Source organism: Lissotriton vulgaris, chromosome 9 (genome assembly GCF_964263255.1).
Source record: "Lissotriton vulgaris chromosome 9, aLisVul1.2, whole genome shotgun sequence".
Classification (NCBI taxonomy): domain Eukaryota; kingdom Metazoa; phylum Chordata; class Amphibia; order Caudata; family Salamandridae; genus Lissotriton; species Lissotriton vulgaris.
In genome coordinates, this window is record NC_141697.1 from 457,582,568 (window position 1) to 457,601,293 (window position 18,726).

Genomic DNA, 18,726 nt, shown 5'->3' on the forward strand with positions numbered 1-18,726 from the left:
TCTCTACTGTAATTGTATGTGACAGTCCTCCAGGTAGATGTACAAACTTAGTCCCTATTACAACCAGAGCCACTGAAATTATGCAATTTTGCGGCTGCAGAGTTTTCCGCATTAATATAAATTTGCTGCATTTGCATCAAAACACAAATTCTAGCTGAAATGGATCAAAATTTACTAAAAGGGCAGCGGAGCCAAAGTTACTAAAAGTGAAGCAATACGTGTCAGTGGAGTGGCAGGTCCTTCGCAAACGTTGACCCATCAACTTTCTGTTTATTGCAGTATTTGTATGTCAAACTGGTACTTATGAGGTAAAACATTAATGCAGATAGAGTTAACGTGTAAAAATGTCAAAATAATTAGGTAGTACTATCACCTAATTTGCTGTATAATTTACCTCTCCTTTGTGCATAATTTAGTGTGCCCTGCTGAACAATTTGGTCCTTCCCTGCTGTTTAAGTCCAGTGGCCCTACCTATGACTGTTTTATTCTGCTGAACCATTACAACTCAAACGGTCCTATTCTGCAGCAACCAGTGTAGGTGGAAAGGAACCAGATAGATTGCTCCTGCAGACCGTGCTGCAGGGAAACAGTGCACCCGACTGCCGAAATGCATTTCAGCGTGGCCTGCATTGAATGCAGCTCTTATTTAGAGCTGCAGCATTCCGCCACCATCACTGCGCCGCAGACGCATAGTCAGTCCCGCAGTGATCTCAATACGGTGGCCGAATGCCACCTTCTTGTCGGCATGTTCCCGTTCACTGTCGGCTGGCGGTGTGCCCACCAACTACTAAAGCAGGGCCCACGTCTTTTAGCTCTATATTCCACTGTGGCAGAATATCATTCTGGCTGCTTGCCAAGCTTTGCAATTCCCATAACATAGCATAGCAGTCACACAAGACAAAAAAAAACACTCCCTACAGAGTCTCAAAACAAAGACCGTTCTCTTCTAACCTCACAATCATATGGTGTAGAAAGAATGCTACTTTTGCCTGTAGCCACTTCGACACCCGACCTGGTGTAGTAGGCACTATCTAAATGCTATACTACAATACAACACAATGCAGTGTAAAAATGCTAGACTTCGACTTATGTGGGATTTACTGCAGACCTTGAAACAGGAAAGCTGTAAACTGAAGACAAAAAATAGAGAAGGCAATGTCTGGCCAGAGCCGTTTTAAATAAAAAGACCATCTAAATGTTGGTCATTCACCAATTAATAATTTCAAGCTGTCATGCCCACATTAGAATCGCCCTGAGATTGCTAAATATGTCTGTGGCACCTACCTCCATGACTCCATCGGAGGACTTTTACTACATTGTTGCTACTTATTTTCCTGAAAAATTGGCCATCCCATAAGCGATTTCATCCCAATAATTGATGTGCTTGAAGCAGGACCAAATATGTTGGTTGTGCCAGCTTTATCTATAAGGTTCACTCGTAAAATAATGTAGCTCAGTAATCCCCAAATGTTTTGTGGGAAATCTTACTTCTTTTTATATTACCACGATAGAAGTATTATGCAAAGTTGTTTGCAGTCCCTTAGATGGTCCATTTTGATGAGATCAATAATATCCACTCTAAGTTCATTGATCGAAATCTTATTTATTGGGTATTTTAGTATAAAATGTTCCTCCCAGTTTGCTTTGTTCCAGAAATATTATTCATAGGAACTTCCTCAAGACTTGAAATAATAAACATATTTATACAATCGCCATCTATCCAAATGATATGTTTACAAAAATATCCTGCATCCACCAATACATTATGCTTAACATCATAAATAAAAGCACCATACAGTCAGGGACCAGGTTTTTACACAGGTTTTGCTGATAGGGAAAACGTGATTCATATTTTAAAAGTGGTAGACATCAGCACTAAATCAGACTAGATTTATTAGCAAATCAGTCATAAAAACATCCAGTGAGCAAAATAAAAATCAGCAGTATTTGACCACGAAAATCAGAGACCAAGTCCATCACCAGTTGTCCATTCCAAAAATTACAACTGCAGTAACCAGTTTTACCTAGTTGTCATCCAGGTTGTGTCCCTTTACGCTGGAAATACACAAGAGCTTCCACGTGATCAAAAAGTGTCTCAGGCTACAAATAAAAGCTGCATATCCAGGCCCAGGCCATAAGTAAATGTAAGCAGTCATTAATCTCAATGTCATACACAAAATAGTGTGCAATCTTCTATCAGCATGCTGGTAAACTGCTCTACACGGAGTGGTATCCATACATCGTTATGGAGTGAGGGTGTATTTCAGGGCTCAATATCAGTAATCACTCTAAAAATATCTACGTATACGTTGGAGCCAGTGCCATCTTAAATGTTCTATGATAATCCACCAAATCATTTAACACTTGGATTAACAGCTCTGACATATTAATGAAGACACCAGCCATCAGATATGTGCAGTTTAATAAAACAAAATGAAGTGTAGGCTACTGTAAGTAACTCCACCCATGATACACATTCTAAATGCAAACAAAATGACAGACGCCCAAAAATGCCCTACGTATATCTGAATATTCTGAATTTAAATAGTTCTTATAGGCGAATCTATGTAAACAAATCCGCAGCAATCATTCTTAAGTTCATAAAGTAATGGTATGATTCATCTGTAACTAAACCCAGTCAAAATGTATATCTGAAACTAATTGAGAGTAAAACATGGTTGGAACTGATTTTTAAAATCCCCTGATCCATCAGCGCAGAAGGGAAACTCATGGGTTTTAATCCCATATCTGCAACAAGGGTCCATAAAGCCTGGAGAAGTCATTTGTGGACTGCATTGTATTAGGCAATATTATGTTGAGAGACCTTCAGCTATTACACCAGACCAACATTGGGTATTGAACTATGACGATCTGTAAACATGTCTGCATTACACCTGTACAGACATAGTGCAAAGTAAGGTCTTGTGTTATGCCGCCTCCCACCAAGCTAACCGTTCAATATGAAGTTTAAAGTAAATGATAAATACAACCTTCTCTCATCTGAAAGCAATAATAGGCAAACACCTTGGTCACAGTCTCAAATCTGTAATGGGTTCCAAATGCATAGTGCAGTCCTCTTTTTCAAGAAGTGGTCAACGTCCAGAGAGAGAGATTACAGAAGACAAACATTTGGGAATTAAACTTTGAAAATGCATATAAATATGAAATCATCACATCAGAAAAAAAGGTATTAAGGCAGTACAAAGTGAAGCAATGTGTTGTAATCACAATCTCAATTGGTGTGTGCAACTGCGATCCCCATTCGAAATTGCAGTTGAACTGCAACATATACTATACATTTCATTACTGCAAATAAACATCTTACTGTTACCTATTATCCATAGAAGGTAACAACATATTAGCGCCTCAAAAATATTGATATTCATTATCTGTATTATGTCCATATTTCACTGCCTTCAATTTCAGTTACATAATCTTCTCTTTGGTCATCATGAATATATTCGAAATAATGGAACTTCAAACTTCGATCCAAATGCCTGCAATGTTTCTCTCCACATAATGAGGAAATATTTAATAATGCTCATCTTGATTTCTAACTGCTCTTAAATATTCAGTTATTCTTTCATTCAACCCTTATATTTTTCACATCCACAAATGAGTACGATATAGAACTATATATTCCCTGATTTTAAAACATATTCGAATTCTAACATATTTTGTTTAGGACCAATCTGTAAACTCCACAATGTCCTCCTTAAACAAAACCACAGATTTAATGCTTAGCAGTCCTCTAAATAAAGTAATACTTGATCTGTGCCGAACATATTTTGCAGCTAAAGTATATGCCAGTGTTTGTTCAGCTTCTTACTTATCTTAGGTATATCACTATTATATGCAGGAATTCATCTAATCCTTTCTGATCCACTTTACTGACTTTCGACCTTGTACATAACGTTTTTATCTTTTGTTTACTAATCCTTCTCTTAGCCATATTGATGCAGTTAGAGTCAAAACCTCTCAAGTAATCTTCTGTATATCCTTCATTGTAGCTATAAAATCCTGTTCTTGACTGCAGTGTCTACTGCAAGAAATCCCCTCCAGTGTATTCTCAAGTCCTCCATTGTACTCTCAGTTAATATCATTATCTATATTAATTCCTCCCTGAGGGTGAGTTCTGACCCAAACATCCGGAGAAGAGATCACAAGCAGGTGACACAAAAATTGGACTTTGAATGCTGCTCAACCCAGTACTTCTATGTCCTTTATCAGATAATTAATAATATAAATTTAAAAAGCGCTTTCGTGCTTGCTAGTTATGCAGTTTATGGTTTGTATCATGGATGCAAATTTAGGTAAATTGAAAATACTTTAAAATATTTAATTACTGACATATTATTACTTAGCCATTAACAAACTAACAATTTGTCCAGGGAAGTATTTCATTTGTTTGGTGTTATGAAAATATAAATACCCAGATGTGATGTGCCTTGGATTTAAAAGAGGTACTTTGTAAAACATTCACGGTAAAGAAGTGTAAAAAACCCCAAGCCTGATCTTAAAAATGTCCAACTTATACCCGAATTCCATAACAATGTACCTGTAAATAACGAGACTGTGGAGTGCAAAGTTTACCTGGTGTGATAAAAATTAATATTTCAAGTTTTCTGCTTTAAAATGAGCAGTTAAGAATGGAATGTTGTATTTTCCACCACAAATGCTGTATTAGCTTGAATATTAACTTTTTTTTACCAAGTGACTCAATTAATTAAGGGGAAAGGGAGATGTTTACTAAAGTGATCATGTTTTGTGCTGGGATTGAAATGTGCCACCCTACCCTGAAGCAGGTCCTTAATGTTGAAAGGTTGACGGTATTTATTTTATCCTTTGTGTGTGATTGCTGAGAGAAAAGCTATTTCCGTTGTTGTGAATGCTGAACCTTTTAGAAGCATGAATAAATAAAAATAATTATGTCATCTTCTGCACTCTTCATGACAGGTTTGAAGCAGTACTGTCAAAGGCTTATGTCAGAATGCTAATAAGAAATGTATATACTGTTTTTAAAATATTTGCTTGCATTGCTCATCCAATGCTGTTTTTTTTCCTACAGGGAATCATTCATATCCGGAATTTAAGTTGTGTTTGGAAAATCACAATTTTTACTGGGGCTGTGGTGAAATAGTTTTCCATTATGGATGAAGTAACCGTAGTTAAGGAAGGATGGCTTCATAAACGCGGTAAGTGACTCATTGCATGGTGTAGGAGTTCTAATAGCAAACATTTTATATAAAGGCCATTATAGAAGTGACTGCTTAATGTGCTCCGGAGTGTTGCATTTGAAGTGGTTCACGTGGCAATTGCAATAATAGGGATGCGATACGCTGAAAAACTAGTTTGAGCTTAATGTCCCTCCCAATAGCATATTTCGTAATTTTATCTGGCTTTGTGCAAGGATACTATAAGCTACATGTATTGCAATTCAAAAAATGCGTTAAATGCTTTATGAGAATGGATTTTAACATAAAAGTGTGTTGACTCTTTTTCCACAAAAAAAATGAAATGGTAGATAAAACACACGACAATTGACTATAGTTATGAAGTATAACAATCGCTGTTTACAAAATGCATAGGTATATCAGTTGGTAGATTGCATAGAAAAAGGAATAATGTCTAATAGCATGACATTTATATGTGATCCAGCTGTTCATTGTAGATTTTTTTTAAGTTAGAAAGGAAAATGGCTGAGCTCAATTTTACAGCTGGCATTTTGTCAATGGCCCAAATTTGTCTATTATACAATATATATATGGGTACACTGTACAATTTATGTTGGATTTATAGGTAATAGATAAAGTCAAACATGACGAAAAAATTTCCATATTTTTAAATAAGCATGTATATCCACTGAAAGAGTCTTTAGGAAAATTGAATTCCAAACATTGTAAATTTATGCTATTTTATCAACAGGATTTTAAGTCACCCATCCCCTGTGGAAAATGTGAAATGTTATCTTCATTAACTTGAACGTTTGTTATTCCAATGATTTCTAGTGGTAGAAATATTGTTGACATTTGGGGATCCGTTTAAATCTTTCCACCCATGTTCACCTCTTCCTCAGATGCTTTTACAGATACAGATTCTGCAGCATCTCTACTTAGAGGTCCATTGTACTGTATTTGTCTTCCATTCTTGTGAATTTACCGGTGCCACTGTATCACTGAGTACTAAGCCTCTGTACTAGCACTACTGAAAGCAATTAACAGATCTTCCAGTGCCAGTGGTGTCATGTGGTGGGCACCAGCATCTCTTTAGGGGACCTGGACTTAATTTTCTTCATCAGAATTTGATCCCAGGGCAAGAAAAGGGAACAATGAAAAAGGAGCAAGAAGAAAGCTAAAAAATAGGACATCTGTGACAAACCTGCAGGTGAACTAAAGAGAGAACTGTAAGGAAAACCAGGGTTGTTGGCAGAAAAGAGGTGTGATGTGGAATAAAGACTAAGTAACCTTAATATTTGGCAACACTGACATTTGGTAGCAGTAGCAATACGTTCCTAAGAAAGAGCATGATCACTTCACTAATTCTTGTATTGATTAAGCCCTGGGTTTGATCTAGTTTCTGGTCATTATCCCCATAGTTCCACCTGTCCGATTTTCCAGTATGTAAAGGATCATTGCCATATCATTTTCTGCAATATCACAATTTGTAAAGCGCAGTGGTATGCTGTGTCCCTGTCTGTAAAACACCATAGGCAGGCTAGTTTTCACAATACCTGTGTGTGTGTGTGTGTGTGTGTGTGTATGTCTGGGTGTGTGTGTGTGTGTGTATGCATGTCTGTATGTCTGAGTGCAGGTGTGTGTGTGTGTGTGTATGTCTGAGTATGTGTGTGTGTCTGAGTGTGAGTGTCTGACACCAGGTGCAGGCCACCATTGTTCCAGTCTGATAGCCATGCTAGTACATAAGTCTGAGTATTTTAAGCACAAGGGACAAGTCAATTTCCCCATTCGAGCATATATTTAAACTCTCAAAGCAGAGCAACTGTCCACAGTGTCCATATGCAAGTGAAGCAGCATCCTTCACCTAGTCAGTTTACACATTGCACCTTTTTGAATAGCCCTGCCATGCCCTCTGTCCTGCCAGTTACCTACAGTTTTGACTGGTGACCTGTCTGGAGGCAGGATAGTGACCATCCATGTCCTGTAATGAATGATCTCTGCTACCACTGTGGAAGGGATGGGGCGAGAAGTATGTGACTGCTAGGTTTCATATACATGGAGCAATCCGCCCCATATCACCCCAGTCCATCATGTTGTAAGCACTGCAAGGACCGCCTCCAGTATGCCCTAAGATGGCAGATGTCCTGTGGACTTAGGGCTGATTAGAGCACATTTTAGGGCATGGCTATCACACCTATGAATGGCTGGAAACACTCAGGGTCCTGGCTATGGTAAAGCCACTGAGTGTGAGCAAAGATCCCAGGCTTTTTGTGCCCCTCTGAATGTATCTACATGGCGTGGGAGACTTGGGGGCCCTAAAGGGCCCCCTTTGTTCTTGCTCCGCCAGCTTTTTCATTGTGAGGCTCCACCATGAAAAGGCTGATGGTGACTGCCCCAGACCCTGCTCAGCATAAAGCTTTGTGGCGCCCCTGTGACACCGCCCGGGAAAACTGCTGATAACTGTTGGTAAGTAGTAATCCGCAAAATGATGGACCGCCACTCCTGCGCCACCACGAGTCTGGCACTCGGAAGACCGCCAGACTCTTAATCAGGCCGCTACTTTTGATCAAACTGATCCATCCAGAACTGTTTATTTTAAATTCTTAACTAATGCTCTGTTGGACGTATTGAATTCATTCAAAAACATTTCAGAATCTGGTATCCCTAAATATAAATATCTCTTGGGGACTCTAGATCACAGAACACCATAATGATCTTGTTTGAGTCTTATGCCTACATTTGTTTCTTTTGTATGTTTGCCGATACTTTTGAAACATCATATGAATTACAAACAGGTCATTTTCTTTGCCTTTCAAATATAAGAATGTCATCAGTATAAAGCTGAATGTTACATTAGAAAAGCGGGGTAAATAAAGTCAAAGAGCCAGTCATTATTTTTAACCATATTAGTCATTGGGTCAGTTTGGTGCCAATAGAAGAGCGTAGTTGTGCCTTAGGTAAGCACTCCTCTATTTCCAGCATGGAGACGCCCCTTATGAAATGGACAAAACGTTTGCTTAATTTTTGTGCTTTATATTTTAAGAAATTAGGTGATTAGTGTTTTAAAAAAAAATCTTTTTATTAATAAAAACAAAGAAAATAAGAATGTATCAGGTGCAATACAGTTGGTCACAATGAGTTAAAGAAATTGGTCACAATGAGTTAAAGAAATAGTTCAAATATCAGGATAAATGTAGGACGACAAGAGAGGTTACTGAGACACAGACGCTCATAATCTCTCGACAATATGCAGCTAAATACAATTTACGATACACCCTAAGCGTAACTGCTCTCAGACCCCGCCCACCCATAGAATCAGGATAATAAAGCTTATAGTGCCCCCGGATACTAAAACATGATCAGGATAAATGACAGATATCTATGCATACAATAAAACAAAAAAATAAACATCGCAAAATGCGCACCCCCCCTCCCTGCACCCCTGCATGTAGCTTACGCTCTACCCCAACTAGCAGTGTGCCTGTCGCCCCGAATCTATTCTACAATAACTAAAAATAGTAAGTGGAGGAGGACCTTTGGTCAGGCCTCCAGCCCCCCCGCCACATCTCGGCTTCCCCTATGTTTATGAATTCACCGAGTTCAATATTCAAAAACACAAATCAGGGGAATCATTGTTTGCCTTTCCCGCCTCCCACTACTGATGATATAAAATTGAGTCCCGCACAGCCACCAAACTAACTAATGTCATCAAGCAGTCATTTATTCTCAACCTTGGCCCGCCCGATCAGGCGCATGAATACTTCCAGTCTGCCGCCGCCTCAGGAGAGTCAAAGAACCAGACTTTTGCAAAAAGTTCCACCCGGAAGCGAGCCGGAAACATCAAAGCCTATTGTATCCCGTTGTCTCCGAATTACCTTTTCACCGGCAAGAATCCCAGACGTTGTTTTTGAACCCATTGCGTAAACTTCAGATGGTAACGGATAAAATCTTCCACAAACTGAGCTGATGTTTGACCCTCTGACTCCTCCGGGATTCCCAGTATTCGAACGTTGTTTCGCCTTGCCCGTCCTTCATATTCAGTTAACTTGCTACCCACAAGAGTTCTCGAGGCCTGAAGCTCCCGCACCTCCTGTTTCAAGGAAATCACGTCATCTATTAATTTAGCTGCTTTAAGTTCCAGGGCTTTCGCTTTTTCATTCGATTTTAAGACGGATGCTCTTATTTGCCCCATCTCAGGCGTAACGGCATCCAATTTATGGTCTATGGCTTTCATTCTCTGGCCCAGGGAGGAATGAACCCTACCGATAGCCGCTATTGTATCTTCTAGTTTAGGTTCATCCCTGGTCGATGCCATCTCTTCTCCCCCAGTGGTGTCAGTTTTCGTCTCCACCGAAGATCCCTTGAGCAGAATATATTGTTCCGAATTGTTCATTGAGGCCTTTCTAGTCCCTCTGAAGGAGCAGGTCCGGGTTTTACTCGGGTCGGTTTTGGGCGCCATTTCGTTCACTGTGTCCGCCTTCTGTGCCCATATCTGTAAGCAAAATCCCGCTCCGATACTCTTTAACGGCCAGCATACGATCCCACCGATTTTCCGGGACACACCAGGGCTGCCTCCGAGTTACGCCCGCATCAATCGGGCCGAGTTACAGTCAGAATCCGGGCCGCCAACTCTCCGGGTTCCGTCATTCAGGGCGCTCCAGTTGCAGCCGCTGTGTTATCTTCATACACCACTGTTGCTGCTATTTGGATTCGAGGTCCACCGTTAAAATCGGGCAGATCTCAACTTCCATCCAGGCTGACCGGTTCTTCCCGACCCCTTGTGGCCGATGTTGTTCAATTAGCTGCCGGCCGCTCCATCACTCGAGGACCCGGCTCCAAAGCTGGTGCAGGCCACAATCTTAATGACAACATTTCTCCATTCTCAAAGCTGGTGGATCACTCTGGATCACACGGTCAGGCGTCATTTCGACTCATCTATGCGGGGGCGGGCATAGGCGCAGGATAAATAACAGGATCTTGTGGCAGGAGAAGGAGGTCGACGGAGCCGGGAGCCTAGGCGGCCATCTTGGTCGCCGGCTTGGCTCCTCCGCCAGAAGATCAGTGTTTTAATTGATATATTTCCTGCCCTCCCTGGTTTTTGTTTGCTAAGCTAAGAATCATAGTTTTAGTTCCTTTTCGCTCGCAGGGTTTGTTTCCTTTCTTGTACATTTTTTAAAGTTTTTCTGCAGTTTATCTGTTTGGCATTATATTTCCCTTATCTATGCAGTGAAGTCTTCCGTATACTTAACCTTTTGAATTACCAAGAATTCATAGCCTTTTTGTATATATGGCCCATGATGTTACATTTTTCTTTTTTTTATTGTAGCAAGTTTTATAATTCAGATGCAATTAAAAAAAAATTTAAAAATTGCCACTTTTATGTTTTTTAAATACAGTTCCGGGAGTTTCGTTAGCTCTGAATTTATGACCCGGTTCACCAATTGTAGTATGTAAAGTAGTACTGCTCATGTACTACAAAACTCCCCTCAAAAACATAATGCTAGAGTGCTCCGCCTCTCCTGTCTTTTCTGTGTGGCTATCTCCGACACTGTGGTGGACATCAAGGCATATGATTTAGCAGGACATGTGGGTAGGACCAGGAAAATTAAGCTGAAATGGTGAACAATTGGCGTTAAATCGGATGTATTAATGGAAATTTGAAGAGGGGTTTGGGAAACGCATGCTAATACAAAACACATACCTACAAAATAAGTATGACAACCCCAGTTAACAAAACACATTCCTAAAGTTACAGTAGGCCTAAAGATGTCAGATGGCTGAAATGTACTCCAGCCCAGCCTTGTAATGTCAAGCACAACACATGGCCAACAAATGGGACTGCAGCAGATTCTATTAAAAAACTATTGAGGTAGGGAACTATAGTAACACCCCATTTTAACTGATGTTAATTGCGTTAAATTACTTCAACAAATAAAATATATTGATAATTTTTTTTAAGCGATAACATGTTTTATATAATTATTGATTTTTTTAATGTAATAATAAAACAACTTCAACAATAAAATCAAACTTTTAAAAAAAATTGAAAATTGCTAAATGAATAGAATATATAACTTTTAACCATGTTAACTAAATACTAAGTAAACATAGTCATAGTGAGTATTTTTTAAATATTTAGAAAATATTTATGAATTAATTGTATGCAACTAGCTTATTTGTTTATAAATGTAAATGTACAGGAATTTATATAGCGCAAATCACCGAGCGGTTTCTAAGCGCTTGCTTAGGGAACCCGTCCTGGTATTCCCCTGTGAGATAACCCCGGCAGGGTATCCGCAAGGTGAAAGCCAGGCATCCCGCCGCGAGGTGCCGTTGTGGAGATTAAGCAAGCTATTGCCCAGAGTTGCAGAGTGTGAACCCATGAATCGAGTAGGCACCGGAGCGAGAATTGTCGAGTCCATGGACATTTTAGGACTCAAGACACCACCGAGCCGGGAATTGAACCCTAGTCCCGGGCTGACCTCTGCTTCCAGGTCTGCCTCCTCTAACCAATGAGCCACACTTCTCCACAATACACATTTAATTTGAGTTAATGTGCTGTAAAATGTTACAATTTCCAGGTTAATATGAAATATTTTAAATTCATTTATTTTAAAAGTATATTTAAAAAAAATATTAAAACTTCTTTAAATATCTGTATACTTTTCCATAGGGAGATCTCCACCCAGATGGTGGAAATTTCCATCAACAGGTGAAAAATACTTTACACTCGGGAATTCAGTTGTAGGGGGCTCCACCCCCTAATTTGAACACTTCTCTGGTCACGGGTCACTACTTACAGATAGGTCTGTCGAATTAGGGTATTTGGACCTTTCAAATCTTGGGGAGCACTCCAGCAATTATTGGGTTGAATGTCTTTGGTGTGATGAGCTTGGGCTAGATCACATATTACCATTGTACCATTGCACCTCCCAAGGCAGCCTGGAACTGGCTCAGGTGAAATGGTTTTTGGCTCTAGACAGGAGGCTACAATGCTTTAAGAATGCAGATATATTGAGAACTGGAGACAAGTGAGCTCTGGCTAACTTCAAAGGGCTGGTGGTCTATCTCCCCCATCCACAGATACAAATGGCTTCAAAGACGGAGATGGGAAATGGATTGAATCATTCACCTGACTAGAGACATGAACTCACACATGCTTACATTACAAAATCTTCCATTCATTGACCATACATGCTGTAGACAAAGGACCCAAATTAATGGATGGATCTGCTAGGCTGTACCTCCATGGGGCGTGGGCAAAATTGCATGTGTCACCCAACTATGTTGAAAGTTGAGCCTACCATCAGTCTGTCATAACAGGGAACAGTTACAAGGCAGCTACACTAGTTAACAATTCTGCTTTCCCTGGCTCTTTGGTGAGGTTTGGATCCCAAGCCATAGTTCTTGTTTAACACTGCCATCAAGGAATATCTATACTGACCAAAAGGTTGCACTCAGTCTATGGAATTTGGAGAAATTTATATATTTTGTGTTCTTTTCAGGTGACATCACCTAATGAGATGCCACGCACTACAATACAATGTCCAAAGGAATTGAATGGTTGGTCATGCTGGTAATCTTGACTTTTGTACATTTACTCAGAACTGTGACTCTCTAAGATTGCTACTGTAGCTCTATCGAGTTTGCTGTCCACTGGGGAGGGATTGCATTTGTGTCTCTCTGGCAGTGTTCCAAAAGAACATACTATTGTCTTTTGTTTCTTTTATTTCTTTGAAGAGGCCGAGAAATTATGATCTAAGTCAGTGTGGTGTGCCCTAATGTAATGGATACTTTCTTTAGCTCAAATCTGCAGCTTACTCCTATTATCTAGGAAGGTTTTTGTGGAGACTGCATTCAGGACCTCTTCTGATATGGTTTTATTTATTTATATATATTTTATAAAGTGCTTGGTTACACTAGCAAGTGTGTCCCCACGCTGGTTGCTACAGTTGCTTCAGGAGAGTCTAAGGCATGATTTCATGAAATGTCTTAGGCCTGGCACTAGTCTTTGGGGAAGAGGACTGTTTTCAGGTCTTTTCGAAAGATGGACTCCGAGGATTCCAGACGCAGCTTTTCTGGTAACTTGTTCCATATCCTTGCGGTCATGACTCTAAAAGATTTTCCACCCATTCTAGCTCTTTTAGCCTTCGGGACCTGCACTTGCCCAGTGCCGCGTGATCTTAGCTGGCGGGTAGGCTCGTACCGTTTCAGAAGGCCATGCAGATACCTAGGGCCTCTTCCATGAAGGATGCGATGTCCTACACAGAGGGCCTTGAAAGTCACCCGTTCCTTAATCGGGAGCCAGTGGAGGGTCCTCAGTGCTTTTTGTGCTGATGCCCTTCTGGGCAATTGTAGGATCAAGCGGGCAGCTGCATTCTGTATACGTTGTAGTCTCGAGAAGCATTTTACGCTGGCCCCTAGATACAGTACATTTCCATAGTCCAGCCTGGATGTTATTAGGGTATGGACCAGGGTCTGGCGTATTCTCATGTGATTGGTGACTCAGGTATTGTTTATATTTCTTGTAATCTAGACAGAATGATGCTAATTGCTGTTTGGGCTGATTTGGAGAGAAAGTTTTAAATATATTTGTTTTTAACACAAATGAGTATTTGCTCTACTAGATCTGTTGATCCCTCTTCCACAGCCTGGAAATATTGATTCTATGTCAGGACTGGAGGCGAGGATTATGCTTTCTTCCTTTATTCCGTTCCAGCAGACTTCAACAGTCAGGTAAATAAAATAACTTTCCCAACAGGCAACAGGAAAAGGACTACAACAGTTAAACCAACCAGCTGTCAGTACATTGTATATAGGCAGACACCCCCCCCCCCCAATTAACTTCCTGTTTCTTTCATGCTGTTAGCAGATAAGTACTCTTTACATTTCTCCTGTTTTGTTAGCAAGTCGTTTAATGCAATTTCTACTGTTATTTGCTTTTACACCCTGTGTATAGCTGTTGCAGTAGCCTCAGTAACCACTGGAGTTTGGTGAGACCGGCCGCCCAGTAGGTGGCGCACTTGCGAGTGAGACGCATCTCGTTGCTCCACGGAGAACGTGCTTTTGTCAGCTTCACTGAAACTGATGAACGTGTGTCCCAGTGGAGCCTACGCTTCCCAGAGCTGCCTAGAAGCCTCTGTTGACCGTTTTTTCATGGGTCTGTATTTCATAAAAGTAGACAGCAAGATGCCCGCAAAGCGGGTCTGTATATGCAGCATATTTTGGCTCTTGCACTTTCACATGCCGATTCTGCTGTTTGGAGGCAGGGCCCAGGTGAGGGACAACCCTCAATAGCAGTTGGGTGAGTCAACCACAGGGCAAAGACCCTATCATGCTCTGAGTGGACAAAATCAATGCTGGCTTGTCCAGCGCCTTACTAGTGGTGTGCTACTAGAAAAATACTGGCAGTTTATTTCTTTTATGTATTTATCTAGTTTTGTATAGCGTGAACTTGACCCAATGGTATCCAAGCTCTTCAGAGTTCGCATAGCAGCCCTTGTATGAGTTACACTTGGGGTAAGTATAAATACATAGTGACAATATGTAAGTGAAGTATAGGAAAGCTGTTAGGATAAGTTGCTGATACATGTTTGAGGTAGATATGGTATGTATGTGTGCGTGTGTATATTACCTACTGGTGGTCGCCAATAGGTAGTTATAGTTAGGACCTAGCTTCCATAGGAAAAGCATTTTTTGATTTGCCTATATCTTTGGCATCGTTTGACGAATCTTCCAGAAATTTCAAAACTAATGGGGAGATCAAGTCAGCTGCTGTGTTGAAAGTTTCAAGGCGATAAGTCAAGGGGGGCCGCGAAAAAGCGTGGGGGGCCCAAAACACATTTTCTCCATGTTAATTTCTATAGGATACTTTTGACACGGCTACAGCCCGAACTGCTTAATGGAATTACACCAAATTTGGCAAAAAGGTAGCTCTTGGTTCAGAAAGTACTCTTTTTGTAAATCGTGGAAATCCATTTAGGAGTTCCTGAGAAATATAAACATTTCTCAGATATACAACTGGGGACGCGGGGGATCCGCAAACCCTCCCGATCTCATGCCTGCAATCTGATTGGCTGCCAACACTTCAAATCAGGAAGTGTTGGCAGCCATCTTGTGATTCGGTTGAACTGAGTCACAAGAAAAAAGGTTAAAAATGATGGAAAACAAGAAAAGAGGTCAGGGTGTTTCTACCCTAGGCATGCTCAGGGGGTCCCACAGGGACCTCCAGGGCCAAACCAGAAGTGCAAAGTTATGACTATGTATAAATGTTTGTGACCTGAGTCATAAAAGTAGGGGTTCATGGTTCTCTGTTCTAAACTTTTCCAGGCTCTGAGAATAACAAGGGAGAATAATGCAAAGAGATGGAAGCGCTCCTGTTGCATACAAGAAAGAGGAAGTTAATCGAGGGATGTCTGCCTATATTCGATGAACTGACCGCTAATTGGTTGAACTATTGTAGTCCTTTTCTGTTGCCTTTTAGAAAAGTTAGTTTTTTTAAATTTTTTTTTAAAGAGTTTTATATAGCCCAAGCTAAACCCGAAGATATCAGGTATCAGGGCACTTCACATGAGCACCAGTTTCGTTACAGATGGACACATTCAAATTTGCCCAGAATCACAAGATGTTGAGCGTTGATGCTGAGACTAGAACCCGGTTCCCTAGCTTTGAGGTTGACTGCTCTAGCCGTGAGGCTACATCCTCTCCCCTTGAAACAAATTTTATTATTTCGCAATAGTACAGGGAAAAACAGCCCACAGGGCGTTGCGGCAGACATGATGATAAGCACAATATGCAACATAGTGGGATATTAAAGTGTAAGATAAGCCTGTAGTGTCAAGTGCCAGTCCACCTGTTGGAAAAATATAGGAATGCACATCTCGGGTCAATGCCCTCCCGCAACTCTGGATCCAGAGGGAATTGTCAATACACTCTATACACCCTAAATTCCACTAGAAGTCACTATGCAGAGAACAGCCTATAGACCCCCACCCCATCTTAACTCCCCCTAAACTCCCCCAACCCCTCTCCCTCCCCACTCCCCAGGCATGTCGCTGAGCTTCAAAGCACCTGTATTCGGGTATCGGACAATATAGTCATGGAAGAGGGGCTCCACATTACACACCTCTGGCGAGTGCCATCACCAGAGGGGACCAGCACCATGTCAGCCCAACCCAGAGATGTCTGCGGACAACATGGTAATCCCGGGATCATTCCCCCGCTAAAGCGCAAACCTCCCCCGGATCGTCTGCAGCGTCGTCAGTCGAGTGTTTCAACAGGTTCACCAATGCCACCCATGCCTGTGCCATCTCCAGCGTCCTCTCATTCCCAGTACGGTTGGCCATCTGTGGTCGGAAGTTCCCCTCGCAGTCCGCCCACTTCACCATCTCCCTAGACCAGCGTGTCAGACCAGGGCCGTTTTTCGTTTTCCAGTGGCTAGTAAGTTCCCTTTTAGCCAACACCAATCCCAGGTCTACGAACTTACTAGTAACTTTGTTCTTGGCATTGTGGGGGAACCAGTGCAGCAAGTAACAGCCTGGCGCCAATGCAGTCTCTCTGTCACTTCCGTCAGTCCAGTTGTCACTCCCCTCCAGAACTCTCCCAGATGCGGGCAATCCCAGAACATATGGAGGAACCCTGCACCCTCTAAATTTCATCTCTGGCACATAGCCCGGACCCCGAAGTATTCATTAACTTTGCCCGGCGTGAGGTACGCCCTGTGCAGGACATGGAAGTGAATTAACTGTAAGCGCGCATTTCTTGAGCTCTTCCAGGCCCTTTCCACAAGTTCCCCCCATGGTTTTTCATTGATAGCCTCACCTAGGTCCTCCTCCCATTTGAGGCGCAGTGCTGTTAAGGGCTGACGCATTCCCTGCATGATAAGTCTTTATAGGCAAGTGAATGCTTTGATAGTACCAGCCGCCATCACCACATACTGGCAGGCCAGGCAGGTCTGGGGTTCCACCATCCCCTCCCGCCAATGTTTCCCGATACCTGTCGTCAAACCGGCATTCAGGTGGAAATCCAATTCAATTCAAAAGTGCTTTATTCGAGTGTATACTAATAAAAGCAAACATACACAAAATATTGACAGTATTAAAATAGAATTAAATCTACAATCAGACACATTTACAAAGCACTACTAAATACATACAATACATTTGGTTAGAACAAAGTCTCGCAGTATTTACAAAAAATTTAAAAAGAATTCATAAGAGGTTTGATTTATACATTAAAAAGAGTATATGCAATTTAAAAAGCAAGCAGTGTCAATTTCAGTGGAACATTTTACACACAGAGAATAGTCAAATAACTAGCAGTCTCTGAATATCTATCAAGTTCATTATTATTCTAAAAACTAAAGAAAATTTTATAAAAACAAATTTTACAGGCAGAGAATAGTTAAATAACTAGCAGTCTCTGCCTGATCACCCAGAGAATAGTTAATTGACTAGCAATCTCTAAAGGATCGCCCATGCCCAGCCAATATATTTAGCTGTTGCTATTGAGATCCATGTTAATGGGCTTGAGCATATAATGCGCAGAGCAACGGAACTGCAAGTAGTACCAAGGTTCCTACACATAGGAGCTAACCAAACACGTTGAGGGACACAATATGCTTTACAAGCGAACAGAAAATGTCCAAGATTTTTCTTCCCCGTTCCACAGGCTGGGCAGATGTCACTCCCCCCTGAGCCCCATTTGGCTGTCAATGATCTTATAGGGAGGGCTCCAGCTCTCAGTTGGAATAGGAGCTTCCTGTCTCCTGGTTTAGAAACAATGTCCCAGTACGACTCCAAGACCGGGTACAGTTTTACCTCAAGGAAACCAACGGACATAGACCCATTACTCGAATTACTCAAGCTCTTATTAGCAACATGTTCCCAGAATATAATTTTTAGGGCTGACTTGGTAGGAAATGAGGCACCTGTTGGATCAAGCCATATAGAACTTAACCCAAGCTCGTACAGTATTGCCTTCAGTGAATTGAGCCAACTAATTCTATGAAAACAGTCCGCCTTTATGACATCAATAAAACCTTCGGCATAACGCGCAAGCTCGGGGGTAGTCCATAATCTTCGCCAATATAAAATTGGACGTAGTCTGGCTAGATCCTTAATTTGCTTCCTACCAAGCTCATATCTTAAAGGCAGGAGAGGGGTGCTTTTCGGGGTACCAGTGAGTAATCTTAAGAATTTATTCTCAGAACCCTGTAGTGAGTACAAGTTTTCCAAGCCCCATATCTCCGTACCATAAAGTGCCGACCCTATAGCCTTCGCTTCGTAAACCAATAAAGCTGGCTTAATAGGTTTGGTCAGAGATTTCCTATGTTCCATATTAATGGCACCCGACAATTGCTTATGTCGCAGAGTGGCGATGTTTATATGCTGGCTCCATCGACTGTTATCTGCAATGAGAATTCCTAGATATGTAAATGAGTTTACCACCTCAGGAGGCCGCCCACTCATGATGATGTTGGACTTACAGCTACGATGTGGTTTAAAAGCCATGAGTTTGGTTTTAGTGGCGTTCACCTCTAACCCATGCTCCC

General features: G+C 41.3%; 1 protein-coding gene across 1 annotated transcript in view; it reads left to right on the forward strand.

Annotated features, from left to right (window-relative positions):
* AKT1 (AKT serine/threonine kinase 1) overlaps positions 1-18,726 on the forward strand; it is a 441,526-nt gene that overhangs the window by 86,871 nt on the left and 335,929 nt on the right. The window contains exon 2 of the mRNA XM_086937905.1: positions 5,069-5,195. Within this exon, the coding sequence (XP_086794031.1) occupies positions 5,150-5,195 (46 nt within the window). The 5' untranslated portion in view covers positions 5,069-5,149. The remainder of the gene's footprint in view (positions 1-5,068; positions 5,196-18,726) is intronic.